Source organism: Fulmarus glacialis, unplaced genomic scaffold, assembly GCF_000690835.1.
Source record: "Fulmarus glacialis isolate BGI_N327 unplaced genomic scaffold, ASM69083v1 scaffold51094, whole genome shotgun sequence".
In the NCBI taxonomy this organism is placed as follows: Eukaryota; Metazoa; Chordata; class Aves; order Procellariiformes; family Procellariidae; genus Fulmarus; species Fulmarus glacialis.
This window is the reverse complement of record NW_009207147.1, coordinates 1,318-17,744: the sequence shown is the minus strand read 5'-3', so window position 1 is coordinate 17,744 and position 16,427 is coordinate 1,318. Positions and strand designations below refer to the sequence as shown.

The 16,427-nt window shown below is 37.3% G+C and overlaps 1 protein-coding gene across 1 annotated transcript; it reads left to right on the top strand.

Moving 5' to 3' along the window:
• Positions 1–97: 97 nt before the first annotated feature.
• On the top strand, positions 98–424 carry LOC104070739 (protein BTG1-like). The gene has a single exon (XM_009575965.1). It carries the CDS (start codon positions 98–100, stop codon positions 422–424), a length of 327 nt encoding a protein of 108 aa, XP_009574260.1.
• Positions 425–16,427: the final 16,003 nt, after the last annotated feature.

Sequence of the window (16,427 nt, the reverse complement as noted above, 5' to 3'; positions counted from 1 at the left end):
GGGTCCGGCGGAGCGCAGCCGCGGTGGGGCTCGGGGACCGCGGTAAAGCTGCTCTTTGTTCCCTCCCGCAGAGCACTACAAGCACCACTGGTTCCCCATGGTGCCCTCCAAGGGCTCCGGGTACCGGTGCATTAGGATCAACCATAAGATGGACCCCTTGATAGGAAAGGCAGCGGGGATGATTGGGCTGAGCCACGAGAGACTCTTCCAGCTCTTACCCAGCGAATTGACTCTTTGGGTCGACCCTTTCGAAGTGTCCTATCGCATAGGTGAAGACGGGTCTATCTGTGTCCTTTACGAAAGTCCCCAGCCTGGTGGGAAGACGACCAAACCGCTGGAGAGTAGGACCAACTGTAAGGAGGAGTGGAGAATTGGCAGATCCAGCCCTTCCAAGAATTACAGCATGATGACAGTTTCTAGTTAAAAATTGCTGTTCCTTGTACAATGATGTATGTATCCCAATCTCATGGTAAACTTAGATGTAACCGAGACTTTTTGGTTTTTAGTTATTTTTGTCACCCTATAGTCATTAGTGTTGTAGTTGTACTGCCAAGTTCTTTGTGGCCAAGGGCTAATGTATAAAGCAGTTCTTTACACTGCATGTTACTTTCTGTAAATGCACTGTACAGTCAGTTGATGGTTTTACACATTTATATTTTCAAAGAAGTTTTGGCTATTTGTAATAAAAAGCAATATTGTAGCACTCTTTATGATGGATTTTAGTCAAGATTAACACGTGCTAAAACATTCCTCAATTTGCAGAGCAATAACACGAAGCGGGGTGGGAAACAGATCTAACAAGCTGCACATAAATCTTTCCAGTGACTTGTCTGCACAGACTTCTCTCAGGGTCATTCAAGTTTGGCTGCAAGGCACAAATCACAAAAATAACCCTTATTTTTCCGTTTTCAAAGCATGCGTTTATTTGAGGGCTGGATTCCATCATGCCCCAACATTTTGACAAAAAGAATTAGGGAATTAGTTTGTCTTGTTATTTCTAGTTATTGGAATAGAACAATAAAGACTTGCTCAAACTGCTTTTGACTTGGTTTGGTGGTGGCTTTTCTTCCCCAGGCTTTTTACATTGGTCTCAAAGCTATTAGCTATTTCTAATCATCACAGATAGCTTCACAGTTAGAAGGGTGTAGCTCTGAACATTTCATCTTTATTTCAGATCACTACAAAATGCTTAGTTTCAGAAAAGCTTGCTGGCTGTGTGTCTGAGTGGGGCTGAATAGTCTGTGTAGAGCTGTGTGGGGTTTCTTCAGTATGTGCTGTATCAAACTGGTAGCAAAAGTACTCTTCCAACGTTTGATCTATTGCAAAAAATGTTTGAGTTTATTGGGAAGTAAAGTTTGCATTTAGAGCTTCAATTTAAAACCATCTAGGAAGCCAGAGTGAAACACTGATTATCAATACCGTGTAACTACCTTGACTTTCCTGGAAGGTAAAAACCTGCCATTTCTGGCATTATGTTGGTTCCTTCTCGTTTTGTCAGTGTCTCTAATACCAGTTGGATACAAGTTTAGTAAAAGTATTAAATACAGTGGACTTGATGTAATAACAAAACTTGGTGTTGCTGGTTTATGTGAAGACTCTTAGTATTGATATTCCAGTAATGAATTCAATTTACAGATACTGTAATTCCTATTCTAAGAAGCAGTGGCTTGTAATCCGGCTATAGAAGACTGCATACTTTCTGGCACTGCTGTTTTTTTGTTAGCCTGGTGTTCGAGCACAGTTGAATACTTGATGAAAGAGAGCTTTGTCTAGTGTTAGTATGTCAGAAAAAAAAAATCTTGCACTATGTCAATAACATGGTAAAACATTTAGCGAAGGGAGGGGCAAGTCTGGGCAAATTAGGCTACAACTTTAGTTCACATAAAGAGGGTTGGGTTTTTTTCTTTGTGTTAGAAAAAGCTGTGGCTTACTTTTTTCTGTTTGCCTTATCTTGGAGGCAGGCTTGTCTAGTAGTATTTGTTTAATCTGAATAAAATGCATAGTGCAATTTTCTTAGTAATTAAAACTTTGTAAAAATTGGTTGTGTATTTCTAATCTATCAGTCCAATAAATAAGTTTCTGGGTTACTTTAGCAAATGGGTCTTAAAGGTCTTGTGACAAACTGCTTTTTTACTATACAAGATTGAAAATCAGTTCTCGCGACATTGTTTTATTATCTTGGGGAGATGGAAACACTTTTTTTCTTCTCTGATAGAATTGCCTGCACTGAATATTTATTTCCTTAGGACCTCTAAAGGACATATTTGACACATTTGTCAGTAATTGATCAGAATAAATCTGCTGAGGGTGAGATGCTCGCTTTGTTTAAATTTCATTTGAAAGATAATCTGCCTTGCTGCACATCATATTAACAGCCTATCTGAAAAGATGTAGTGTGGAGTTTTTAGCTTAACAGTAGATTTTACATAGCAGTAAACACTTAAAGTGAAATTAAAGATGACTTGGGACATGGGGTATGATTTCCAGCTACTGAGTGTGGTTTGACATGAAGTAGGGTACAGCAGGTTTTTCAGCTGTTCTTTTCTTGCCCGGTGTCTCTCAGCGTAAGAGTAGAGAAGAGCCTGGATTAGTCCAACCATGGTGGATTCTGTTGCTTCTTATTTATTAATCCTACCATATTAAATGGGATACTTCATATGTTATATAATATCATGTCTCAAGTGTCCTATACTCTCTGCAAGTTTGATATTTATCATTGAACAGGACATTTTTGTTAGTGTAATTCAAGTTTAATTTCATATACTTAAGCTACAGGCATAGAGTTGAAGTTACTCTGCAGACAAGCAGGTGGAGGAGAAGGAGGAGCTTGAAGAAAACCCACTGAAGCAAATAAAATACTTAAGCCGCAAGTAAATACAGCGTAATATCTGTGACATCTAGAACTACATTCCATTGCTTTAAAAAAAAAGTCAAAGACCTGCTAACTGCACAAAGGCTGTTCTGAGGGAATAGAGCTCTTGGTAGTAAGCCAGGGAGGCTGTTATTTGGAGGAAGTACATAAAATTAACTTCGTGTTTTCCCTAAAAGGTGTTAAATTTTGCATTCTGCCATTGCAATAAACAAGCCAAAATCTTAACATACTTAAAATTATGTACTTGTCACACAAGACTGACCGCATCTCATCAGTCATGATTTAGAACAGAATGGTTTGGATTCTATAGGAAGGATTATTGCATGCTAGCCTCCTTGAAGCAGTAAAAATATATGGAGGAAGGGTATATTTGTTTGTTCTCATGCCTGTTTGTATGAGGATGGGTTAACTGTTGGATAAGCAAAGCTGAAGGAAGCAACATTTATAGAGGGGGAAAAAAACCATACATTTGCCTGTTTCTCCAAAATGTTGCCTTGCTGCAAAGACAATTAAATAACATTTGTCTTTCTGAGTTGTAAAATCTAAATGAGACAGAAGGTCCCATTAGTTTATACGGCCTGACCACTTATGTACTGCAATTCCTATATATTGCACCCCTGGCTCGTTACTTGCACCTAAGAATATAGAGGGGTATAGTTTTGATCTGAAAACTTCAAGAGGTAAGGGTATTGTCTGCATTTGTTTCAGATTCTATTACCTTTAGTGTTAGTTAAGTTCAAATATGAAATTTGGTGTGGTTTTTAAGTTTAATTTCTAAACATTGGTGTCCTTATTTCTTTACCCTCAAGATGAAAGGCCTTTTAGTATGGCGTCTTGTATGCACTTTATACTGCAATCAGATTAAGTCTGTTATTTATTTAAAGGATTAAAAAGATTAAGCTTTTCAAGTTTGAGCATAAATCATTTTCTTTTAACTGCGTTTTACATACATGCTTTCTGCAAACACTCATTCCATTTTTTAATATGTGCATGAGAATGTGTTCTCAAGAAATGAGTGCAGTGAACCAACTGATCTGGATCACACCGTTCCCACCATTATTTGCCATTCTACCAACGCTGATGGTGCTGTGATTTTCACTTCACTGAGAACAATGTAAAATTACTTCCGATCTAGTACTGACATAATTGCTAAATACGAGGTCTTTCACTTAACTAATTTTTAATTCATCTAATGCATTCCTCACTCTGTTATTTTTATTTTGTCTAGAATGCCATGTGTTTTAGGTGAAGTGCTTTATAAAAGCCTGAATAGTTAGTGTTACTGCAATTACTCACACAAAGGACAAACCCCAGGTTTGTTTAGCTGGATAGCTTTTCTATAAAACAATGTTGACTGGCATTAATGGTATTTTTCTCCTTTTAATTATACTACTTCTTATGAATTCAATTAATGCTTCATTAATTAACCTCCTTTTTACATTTAATCCAAGATTGAAAGTGTTCTAACTCTCCTGCAATTATTAGTTGTTACTCTTTTATATCTGGATACCTCCTCTGGAGAAATTTTCTAGCTATTCCCACATGCATCGGAAATAGACATCAGGGTCCTGCTGATATCCTAAGGCAGTTCTCTTGGGCATTTTTCTAGACCTTGTGGTTATGTTTTTCATTACGAAATCCTAAAAATTATTGTCTTGATGTTATCTTGTTTAGTCATAAGTATATCGGAAGTATTTCATTATCGCCATGTAATACAAAGTTATCCACATTATCAAATACAGATAGGCAATATTTATTGAACACTTACAGCTTTTTGCCTCATTTTAACAATTTTGCAGTCTTTATCTTTTCAGTACTAGAATTCATTTATGTGCTGATGTATCTTAAAAGGTCATTGCCTTTGCATAGCTGTTTTTCTTAGCTATTTTAACCATGGATTTTCCTTTCATGTCTTTAGCTTCCTTCAGACTTTTTTTTTTTTACTTCACAATAATCCATGTATCTTGGCTTTTTTCTGTTTCACTTTTTTTTTTTTTCTTTTCCCTCCTTACTGGTACGGTAAGGGGTGTGACTCAGAACTTTGATCTCATCTTAATTTCTGCCTTGTGTTGTATCAGTGTAGCATCACTACAGTCATCAGTTTGGCTTTGTGCAATTCCTCCAGGCTAACGCATATTGCCATGGCAGAGTGGGAAGACTTGTATTGTTGGGTTAATAGAGGCATTCTGGTTCTTGAGTAGTAAGATTGATACTTTTTACTGTCACCACACTTATATTTTATAAATTATTTTTTCTTGTGGTGCCAGAATCACTCTTGGTAATTTTTATGCTGTAACAGTAATAGGCCCATCTATTTTCATTGTTTTCTTGCTGGGAATTGAATTTATTCCGGTAATAACAAGTGATATTTTGCTTTCCATTATAAGGCTATGTAAAATTTTCATTGAGAAGTAAACTGCTGATTTTAGCTTGTAATTTGGGTAACTTCTGGGGGGGGCAATATATTTTAATTGAAATGGAATTGCATGAAAGAATCTTTCATCTGCTTGGGAGAGTCACTTTGCACTGTGAGATTCAGCTGCCCCTCGTTTGCAATCAGTATGACTAATAGATCTCTAAAAAGTGTCAGGAAGCAATGAGAATGCAAATTAAATTGTGATTTGTGACAAACTTGGTTTTATCATTATTTTAAACTATTGGCCCCCAGATTATTGATGGTAATATTTGTATAGCCTCATTAGCAGAAGAAGCTATATATTATCAGTTATTCTCCCCAGTGGTTCTTAAAAATCCAAAGAAACAAAAACTGTAAAAGAAAATAAATGTCTGTTCAGCTAAATTAAACAACAATTCAGTCTTGAGTCACTGAAAGACAGAGTTGCAGGTATCTCTTCTGGTAAAATAATTCTGTTGTGCTTTAGTAGGAAGAAGAACAATTATATCACAAAATGGTTCTATAATGTTTTAAGCAAACCTCTCATGCTAAATAAATATCCAGCTTAGAAAAATAAGTTTGTAATCCTGGCGATACGCCAAGTATGAAAGTTCATCTTTGAAACAGAACACATTTTTAAAAGAAAAATGCATGTATAAAAGTATAAATACAGCCTTTGCAGATGCTGCGATGCAGCAGCTTTGAATATGAACTTTCTAGAGCATAAACTCTTAAAACTTTATTCATAGTTCAGTAGTAGCAAGTACAATCAACTTCGTAAAGCAATTCTTACTATAGAGATTTTGTGACTACAGTATGATATTTGGGACGATGCATTGTAGAGCCCAGTCATGCAAACTGTTGTTAAATTGATCATCTTCCACAGGTGACATTAGTGACTTTGGCTTCAGATGACTGATATTACTTCTGTGTACCATTCCCAGGATTGTCTGGTACATGAATGAAGAATGAACAAACACACAAGAAAACTGAGGAAAAAGGTAGGTTGTACCAGAAAATACTTCCTAAACTGCCTGAACACTGAGCTCCAGTTGTTCTAGTAGTTCTAGATAGTCAGAAGAGAATGCTGCACAGAACCAAGGTCGTCGTATCACCAAACTACTAAACTTAACTTCATTTTACACTGAGTGCCAACATGGTACTCGCTTTCTTCCACTGGGGCTCTGAGGAAGACAGGAACTTGCCCATTATTTATAAACATTTACGAATATTCACAAATACTTAGAAATTAGTTATTTGCAAGGCCTAAGCTTTATTTTATATGCTGCATATAGGTGAATAAAATACTAATGAGTATTCCTAGTGTACAACAATCTTTACGTGCAATTCTATTTTAATAACCATACGTATGTATGATATGAATATGCAATTGACACTTTGCACTAGTCCCCTACGTATTACTTACACAGCATCAGTAGCATCAACACAGCATTATGTGAAAGTTTCTGTTGCAAATGTGCAACCTGAGGGTTAGATTTGCATAAAGGCACATGTAGGAATGATGGAAAAGAATATCAACTGTAGTGGTTTGTGCTTTTATTTATTCTTGGAATGGATTACAACAAAAGCTGACCCCTTAGACTTGCCTTCTCTCACTCTGTGAATTTGGATTATCATGGGTTGTTAGGAAGACTGTATTTCCAAGGTTGCAGAAGTATAAACGAAAATAGAGCTCTTCTAATGTGTATGATGAGACAACATTTTATCTAGTGCTCAAAATAATGCATTACTCATACAAATCCTTTCTTCTGGGTAGTATGCTGGGTTTTTTTTCTGGATATACCAGAGGTCATCAAATGCATGTCTCAGTTGACTGCATGTTAAAGGTTGATACAAGGGTTTTGTCAAAGGGTTTTTCCTCTGGGGGAGGAAAAAGATGTACAAATGTGTTGGGAGAGGGTCATCTTGTTCTTTTTGCCCCACAGTGTGGTGGGCTGATACTGAAACCAAAGGTGTTGAATATTTTGATGTGGATCGTGAGCTATTTTTTCAAGTGGTTGAAGTATGCATGCTAAGACATCAGGCAAGAGTAATTAAATATGTACTTGAATTTAGTAGTAGTGCTGAACATTTAATGTGGAGTTAGGTATTTTGATGGATGGAGGTTTTGCTGAACAAAATTAATTCAGAATAATGAACTGCAGTATTTAAGGAACACTTGATTTTTATCATTAGTCTTTTCACTAGATGATGTTTAGCTAATATCTCTGACAGTCTTTGGATTTTTTTTTTTTTTCAATGACTCAATACTCAATTTTAAGTAAGAGAAAGTTGTTGCTTCTATAGAAGTCAGTAGAATTACTCCCATGTTTAACATTAAAAGCCTTTTGGTTCAGGCCTAAATGAACATTTCAAGCACTTGCACTGTTTAACTGAGTCCTGTGTATTAGCTTCATGGAACTCCTTTTAGTTTCTGAAGTATCGAATGAAGATTTAATTGTAGCTGAAACCTTAGCTGTTCTGTCTGTGAGTCACTTCACCAGAAAAGAGAATTGTTTGTGTTAAGAGTGTCACAATTGTATGTGTGCGCCATATGTCTTGATGGTATATTCAGGGAAAGCTGTGTGCATTTTCTAAAATAAACTTGTCTTTTTTTTCCGCAAGCCTTTAACATCTTTTTCTAAATGTATTCTAGTAAAAAAATGTATTCTAAAATGCTGAACATTGAACACTCCATGGAATGAAAACTGAAATAAGAAGTCTGGGAGCAAAAGTTTGCTGAAGTTAAAGGCTTTCTTTGTAGCTGTGATCCAGAGTAGTCTGTGTGTATCTCAGCTTACTTGACTGGAAATCGGAAGAAAAGCACATATGAGACAATTTCTTGTTGCCCTCTCCTCCTCCCTTCTCACCTTTCTGTGGTTCCTCTGTCCTTCAAATAATCTTTTCTAATTAAGTTTGCTAAACCTTTGCATCATCATGAAATGAAAAGAGATTAATGCTTGTTTATTGGCAGACACCATGTCTTGACAACAAACGTGAGAATTGGAATAGTAACCAGGGCTGGATTAAAAAGGGAAGATCAATCAAGAGCTTTTATAAGGCATTTTTTTCCAGCCTTATTACAGCTCTTTTGTTTTCGTACCAGATTGGCGAGTGTAACACTATACTGCAATGTACCTTTTGTGTTCTGTTCTTAGTGGCAATAGTATTTTAAATGACCTGGAAGTTACTTTTGCAAATAGAATTATCTGTTGCAGTATCACTTCACAAGGATCCATAGTGGGGAATACTGAGATCTGGTATCAGCTTTGTTATCGAAGTGTGGGGGGGCAAACAATTATGCTTTTTGAAAAAAGTTACCTGTAACATATTCAGCATATCAGACAGGATCCTAAAAAGTCATACACATTTTTTTTCTATATCTTCTGCTATATATGTTGTAGAATATTCGCATTTTTTACAGTAGTTGTTTCCTTTGATTACTTCAATATTTCTGAAGATTGGATTTTTTGAGGTAACAGTGCTGAGTTATTGTTCTTCTAGTAGCATATCTCCTGGTGTGGTTCATTGCCTATAAGCTAATTATTTAACATGTTGCTGTAACGAACTGCATATTATTTCCACTGTTTCAGACACCTAACTAAAAAAATTAAAGCTGGAGTTCCATTTTCAGCAACAGCGTCTAAGCTTTAAGCCTGTATCTACAGCTAGTTTTATTCTTTCTTAAAGCTGCTAGAGAATTAGTAGCCCTAAAATACATCCTTTGGTCTTTTTCCCAGTAAGTCTTTTTCATTTATAATACAGTTGTCTCCTGTTTCATGCTTAGTTTCCAATTTTTAACCCTTTTTCCACAAGTATATGCTGAAGTCTTTAATTGGCATTTGATCATCTTTTTGTTTGAAATTCATTGAGTTTCTCTTATCTTTCCCTCTATCCCCCCCAAATCTGTAAGTGTTCTTTTCATATCTGAATTCATGTGGTTGTAATCAAACTGTTCTCCGGGTTTTCCAGTATTCCTCTTTCCTATGTGTGTCACATCTGTTGTACACTTGTGCCTGGCCTCGTACCTTGCATTGGTGACTTAACTCCCTGGTTTGACCTTGGACTGCCTCATCACTACAGATGGCCTAGCAATCACCAGCCTGGGCCATCCCTGGTCACTGTCACCAGACCTGCTCTGCTCCTCTTGCTCAGGTACTGTAGGACTGCTCCCCTTAATGCTGTGCCTTGCTGGAGTGCCCTGCTGTCACCCAGGCTCCTGGCTAGCCTTCCCTTGCAGCGCAGCTGCTCTTGCTTGCTGCCTGACTGCTACAGTGCAGCTGGGGCAGGGGCAAGGACCTGAGCTGATGTGCAGCTCCCAAGCCAGCAGCAGAGGTCCAAATGTGGCTTCTCGCAGCTGTACCTCATTGGGCTTATCCACCAGGTCCAAGGCCACACAGCTGTGCTGCATCAGAGCTGCACCTACACTTCTGGGGGGCTGGGGAGAGCTTGCAGAGGAGGATTACAGAGAAAGATGGATGGACGCTGGTCAGAGCTATTGCAGCCTGTTGATGCATTCAGGGCCCTAAGTGCAGTTTATCTGTAAGAGCAGGTAAGGAGGAGGGGACACTTTAAGAAAATATGTAACTATCTGAGTTTTTTTTGTTGTTCTTGTTTTTTAAATTAATGATGTAAGAATACTGAGACTGCAAAGTCAGTCACTCAGAAGTTAGCTCATGTTATATTAATGTGTACGTTAGCAGAAGTTTAGATTCTAATCTCATTGAGACTAAAAAGACAGCAAAAGATACATCCTTAACTTCAGGGTGACCTGTTATTCCATAATGTTTCCCACTAGATTCTCCATAATTGATTCAATGGTAATGCTTCTTAATGCAAAGTGTAATCTTTAATGAGATAAACCAGCATATTTTTCAATAATCTTCTTTCAGAAGTTTTTTAAATTACCTTTTTAAACAAAAAAAGAACAGCAAAAATGTCCATCAAACACTTCTGTTTGAAACAAATAGCCCCATGGAATAGCTGATCAGGAACACTATGAAGTTTCAGTAAAATTACAAGAAACTTAAAACTAAATAATGGGAAGTCTTTGAATAATCTCTTTAGACATGTCTGTCTATATTAATGAACAGGAGATAGAAAGTAGATTCAGAGCTTCTCCTTTTAATTAATTATCTAAGAGCTCCAATCATCTGAGGATGTGTGCAGATGTTTTTGCTGCTGCTATACTATATAGTGCAACAGCAAAAAAACCCAAAACCCAATCCTGTATGAGGTATGGGAGATGTAAGTGGAGAGGGGAAGAAAAAAAGCGCAAGTATTAACCTATGCATAGATACCTGATAGTGTCTCCTCAAACCAGCAGATGAGGCTGATTCCCATTACAGCTAGTTTGCAACACTGTAAACCCCTGGAAACCTGTAACTGTGTGACAGACAAAGTATTAACATTGATCAATTGGGTTCTTACAGAAGAGCAATTTACAGTTTTTGTTTATCATCAGTGCTGCTTTTCAGACACATCCAGAAGTAAAGTAGATCAAGCAATTATGTGAACAGCTTTAACTTCCTTTTTGCAGTGCAAACTGAGAAAATGGAAAAACAGCTCATACAAAAATATACCTACCTTGTAATAAGTGGTTCTGAGATTTAACAATCTTCTGTCTCTCTTGCTCTCTGTCTGATATTGATAGATTTGCTTTGTAAAACCTATTGCTCCTCGAGCCTCATGAACCGAATCATATTTTAAAAAAATCCCAACAAACACTTGTGTCTATTACTTTTCCTGCTTTTGTCAGATTACTGACAAAATTTCCAGATACTTATTTCTAGCTGGGGGACAAATATAATAATTATTTTTGGTCTGTCTGCTGTCTTTGTTTTGTGTTGGGTAGCAGGATTGCTCTAATGTATTTAAACTAATTATGTTTCTAGTAGCTACAAGTATATCTTTTGTCACTGATCTTTAATTGTAATTTAATGTCTGTCTCCAGGTATGATTTTGTAAATGTCTTTTTTTTGCACTCTAACTTAGTATCACAGATTCATAAATAGGTTCAAAACCAGCCATCAAGTGAACATCAAGGTATATTTTTTGAATCTATACATTCATGCCACATGGATTTGTACCTTCCAAGGTGCCAAGCCTTGTGTGAGAAGGGGCTTCACTGCTCTTTGAGCCTGATTCTGTCCTAAGAAGTGTAGAATTTGATCTAGAATTTATGCTCGCTAAGTCATCTTAAATTTAATTCCTCAAAAAGCCTGACCTGAGAGATCTAGAACATCTCTATATATTTTGGTATATTTATTTTCCTGTCACTGTTAGGAATAGTTCTTCTTTTCAAAGCAACTTGGATTGTGCAGTTGTGGTTTTTTTTTTTTCCAGAAATCTATTGGAAAGGTGTGAGGTGTATACTTGTTACTCATATTTATGCTTTTGTTCCAAGTGAGATTTTTATTGCAGTGGCTATTGTTTTACACTTGGTTTTGGCAAACATTCAGTCAGGAAGATCTCATAATTGCTTGTTAAATAGCCACTTCATTCCAGCTTAATCAAGAGAATTGTAGATTGTCACCTTTGAAGCAGCTGTTTTAAATCAATAAAGCACAGTTTAGTGGCATGCTTTATCACTGATACTCTGAGAACGTAGATCATTTCAACTCCCTTTTAACATGGGTAGATCTGGCAGTAAAGGGAAGGCAGAAATCTAATATGTGTTTTTCCTGGGGAGAGAAAAAACCCCAACAAAACCCGAACAAACCAAAAAACCAACCCAAAACCCTTTAAGTGACAGCTCATGGACTGCTCAATGAATGATGGAGTTTTCTCTCCCAAAACATTTCTTTGGTGATGTGCTCTCTACTGCTTTTTCAGAGCACACCCAGAAATACCTGTTCATTCTGTGTGTTGTCTTCTTTCCTTGAAAGGGCCCCCGCACGTTCATCCTGCTAGGAGGTTCTGCAGTGCTGCTAAAAGTACAGTTTCGTAATTAGCTTAATCTGGTCTGAGAATGAGCTAGCCACAAAACGGCTAATCCTGCACTCCCCGCTGGTTTTGGTTGTGTTCCCATTCCTTCTTTAATGATGGCTGGAGAACTTGTGTGGCTATGCAATGTGTCACACTGGTTTGCTGAGTCAACTAAAGAATTAAAGAAAAAAAAAAGGGGGTGGGGGGAATCCCACCCAAGAAAACTTGACCATTCATTTGATGAATAATCTGCTCTAACTGCCACATGGGCGTAAATGTGCTAAGGGCAATGCGAAGAGAGGGCATAGGAATATACAGCCAGATTTGAAAAGAACAACAAGATCATCCTTTTGAGATAGCATAGTATTTATATTAGCTTCTCTGCTTGTGAAACTGCATTATATCTGTGTTTATGTATTGGAGATGACAGATAACCTGAGGTTTAAAATTTGAGAAAATGTCTCTTGAAAATACAGGTTCTGTTTATTAATTTCAATCATGATGAATCCAGTAAACTGGGTTCTTCAAGGGAGTTGGTTGGGGGGGGAGCATTCATTTTGTATGCTGCCATTTGAATACAGAGATCACTCCAAAGTTATTAGCACTACAGCCAATAAAATGTGGTGTGTATGAATTTAAGGAATTATGTCTTTTAAACTATTTGATAGCTGTGTCGGGGAAAATACATATGAATTTATCAGTAAGTGTACAAAAGAAACTGCTGCTCAGTCCTTCTGTGCCATCTCCAGATATTGTTAACGCAGTTTGGTGTTTCTGGGTATAAACTGAAATGTAACTTGTGACCAGTTTACGTCAATTTGTAATTTATCTTCTGGAGACCTTGTACTCTGTGAACTAAAAGTTTTAACGGGGAAGGTTTCAAGGTTTTCCACAGAAGTGCATTGCCAAATAATGGCAGTTTAGCTGAAAACTAGATTAATATACATGTTCTCTTCCCTATTTAAAGATGGTCACACAGGGCTTGTGTCAGTAAGAAGTTTAAGATGTGCTCTCCTTCAACCATTAACTGGTCCAAGGACTAAACGCAAGGTTAGGGTATGTTGGTGATATGAGACAATAAGGTGTTTTCCCAGGGGCAGTTATATGTTGCAAGAGGGTGTTTGATCAGGAGCGAATAGTGTAACATTAACAGCAAAGTATCTGCAATAAGAAGTGTTAGCCTGTCCTGAGACAGCAAAAATACTGCTTCTACGTGACTTCTGACCAGGCTGCTGAGTCTGCTCTGGTAGTTTGCTTTCACCTCTTTATGTAAAGAGCATTTTGTTTTCCAGTCGCTGGTATGTCACTTAATACAAGGCAAGACTTAAAAGCTCTTTATCCCCTTCATCTTTCCTTCCTTGCCCACAGGATTAAAGGCTGTAAGAACAGACTTTAAGGAGGTGCTTTGATGGGGTTGGTCTTGGTCCATTCTGCTTTAATACCCTGGTAAAGCTACTAGGAAAACAGTTTTTCATTTGTTTGTTTCTTCGGTTGCCCTCCCCCCACACTGCCCCGGTAATTAGTTGTATTTTTTTCTCAATAAATGTTCAGGACTCCTGTGCACGGAAAACAGTATTTAATTATCTTGTCTGTGCATAAAAAATATTGTCTGTCTTGGCAATTCTTTGGAGTTACATATACTGTACAGAGAAGTTATTTATGCTGTGCCTGTAACTTAATTTCCTCCCTCAGACTGTATGTAGCAATTAAACTTCTTCATAGTTGTAATGTCTGTTTATTTGCATGTGTGGTTATTGATGGCTGGGTAAGTTTGTGCAAGCTCTTATCTGTTAACAACATATATATGGCTTTATCTTCATTGACCTTAAGTCACCTTTCTTGTGACTTACAGTCCTATTCCTGAAGCCATTGACTTGCTTAGTTTCTAAAATATTTTATTGTGGTTCGAAGTACCACATATGCTTTCTAAAAAAGCCATCAAATGACACATTCCAGTCCTATTCTAATCTTTTTTCCTTTGTTGGGTCAGTGTTTCTCAGTCAGTCTGAGATGGTGACATGACAGTTGGAGCATGAGATTTCCTGCATTTCTAGTATGTGTATGAAATTACATGGATAAACCATTGATTCAAGGAAAAAAAAAAACCATGGCATGGAGCAGTGGTATCATCCTGGTAACAGGAAAAAAAAAAGCAAAGCTTTAAAATTTTAATGAGGTGTGAGTTCCATAAGTATACTCCATTTTTCATGGTCTGAGTATAATAAAAATATAAAACTGTTATATAAAAAGTCTTATTTAAACATGATAATTGCATCTTTTGAAAACTGAAAATGGTGCAGTAATTTAAAAAAAAAAATAGTATTTTGTAGCACAATTTCATTGTCGTATTATCATGTCCATTCAATACTTTTGGACTCACTGCCTTGAATTTGTGATTTTTAAACCTCATTTCTCCAGGCAGACATTTTTAGGTCCCAGGGTAGGATCTTTTGTGTCATGCTTACTCTTTTCATAAAGAACAAAATATCCTCTCTTTTATAGAAGCCTTTCATTTAGGAACCTGGAGAACTAAGATGTAGCTATTATCACAAAAATCCTTCTCATAAGCTTACAAGGCCTTTGTATTATTGGCACCCAATTTTATCATGAGTCTCAAGTAATGCTATTTTTTTCCTCAGATCTGGGTTTAATGAACTTTTTATAGCCATCAGAATATTAACAAGAAATACTTGCCTGATTTCTGCCCCCCCCCGCCCCTTCCTCAGAGTGAATAAGTGAATTGTTTTTACCATTTCATTCTCATTCCCTGGTAAACTTACAAGCTGTAGAAGATGGCATCTGTGAGAGTCAGTGTTGATAGCTCTGTGGCATGCGTGGGAAAAGGACACAGCAAAGGTTTAGAGCTGAAGTTGGGAGGGGAATCGTGTTTTGGTGGGCTTTGGCAGAGTAATGATCTGTATAGCAGGCATGACCCAGGGGAGCCGGGATGAATAAACTGAAGATGTGAACCCAGTGCCGTAGTTTAAATGCCAGACATGGGATGATAGGGTGGGAAGAAATTTTATATTAGTTAATGTATTGTTGTCTGTCATCTTCATGTAAAGAGACAGGATGGCTATTTTCTCATTTTTTGTTGCAAATCTGTTTGCCTTATGTGTCAGTGTTTTACTCGCTTATTCTTCATGTCATACGATCTGTGATCTTGGGCCACTTTATCTTTTGTTTGAGAATATCTGCACAGCTAAGTACCCACTGATTTAAAATATAGATTATTTACCTTTTTTTTTTTTTGTATCCCCAACACTGAAGAGTCCCAAGACACAGGAATTGTGGCATAAAGAATTGCCACCCGGTACAGTTACAGGACCCAGAAAAAAAGAAATGTATTTCAGGCCTGTGGTCGTCTCCCGACTCCTTCACGTTACATCAAAAAAGAAATGGTGAGGGGATTAAGTGGGAGCTGTAGAACTGAAGGTATGATTACCTTACGCATTCCTGATGCAGTTTTAAACCAGCTTATTTTCATACTAAAATACCATAGAACACCTGGTCGTCTACTGAGATTCTCAGATGGATTTTGAAGGTCGCTGAGCTCTGTGCTAGCAGTCCTCAAGGTACCTAATTAAAACCAATCCAAGTATGTCTACACAAGCTGTAGTTACACCACAAGACTTAGCCATGTTGGTGGAATTCCAGTTAAGCAATACTTCAGCATCATTAATGGCAAAAAAGCTTAAGTTATTTCAGTTCAAGCACATTGTAGATAATACCTGAAATGAGTAATATTTAAAAACTGATAATGCAGAGAGAAATGATACGTTAATAGGCTGTTGTCCCTCCAGTTTCCAAGTTTTACCAATGTGTTTTCAGAACACCCCCGCAGTGTGCCCAAGTTGTAGTTCTGCATCATGGAATGACAGAGGAAGAGGTGAAGAGGGGAAGTGACTTGCTAGAGAAGGGGACTATGTTAAAACCCGGGTGTTCTCAGTTTGTTTACCCTTGCACTCAGAACCTCTATTTTTTTCCTCTGCAGATGTACATTTTTCAGAAGACTCATTTGAGACAAATTAGTTTTGCCATTGCAAGCCAATACATTGATACTATTTGCCTTTGTATTTCGCCATGTAAGCCTAGTAAGTGTCCACATACTATTTCTCTGAAGTACAGTTAATTTTTAATGCAAGCATTGTAAAATACCACAATCTTATCCACAGTCCTGAGTGAAATTTCTTTATAATGCTTTTGGTAAATCAGGATAATAGGGTAAATTCT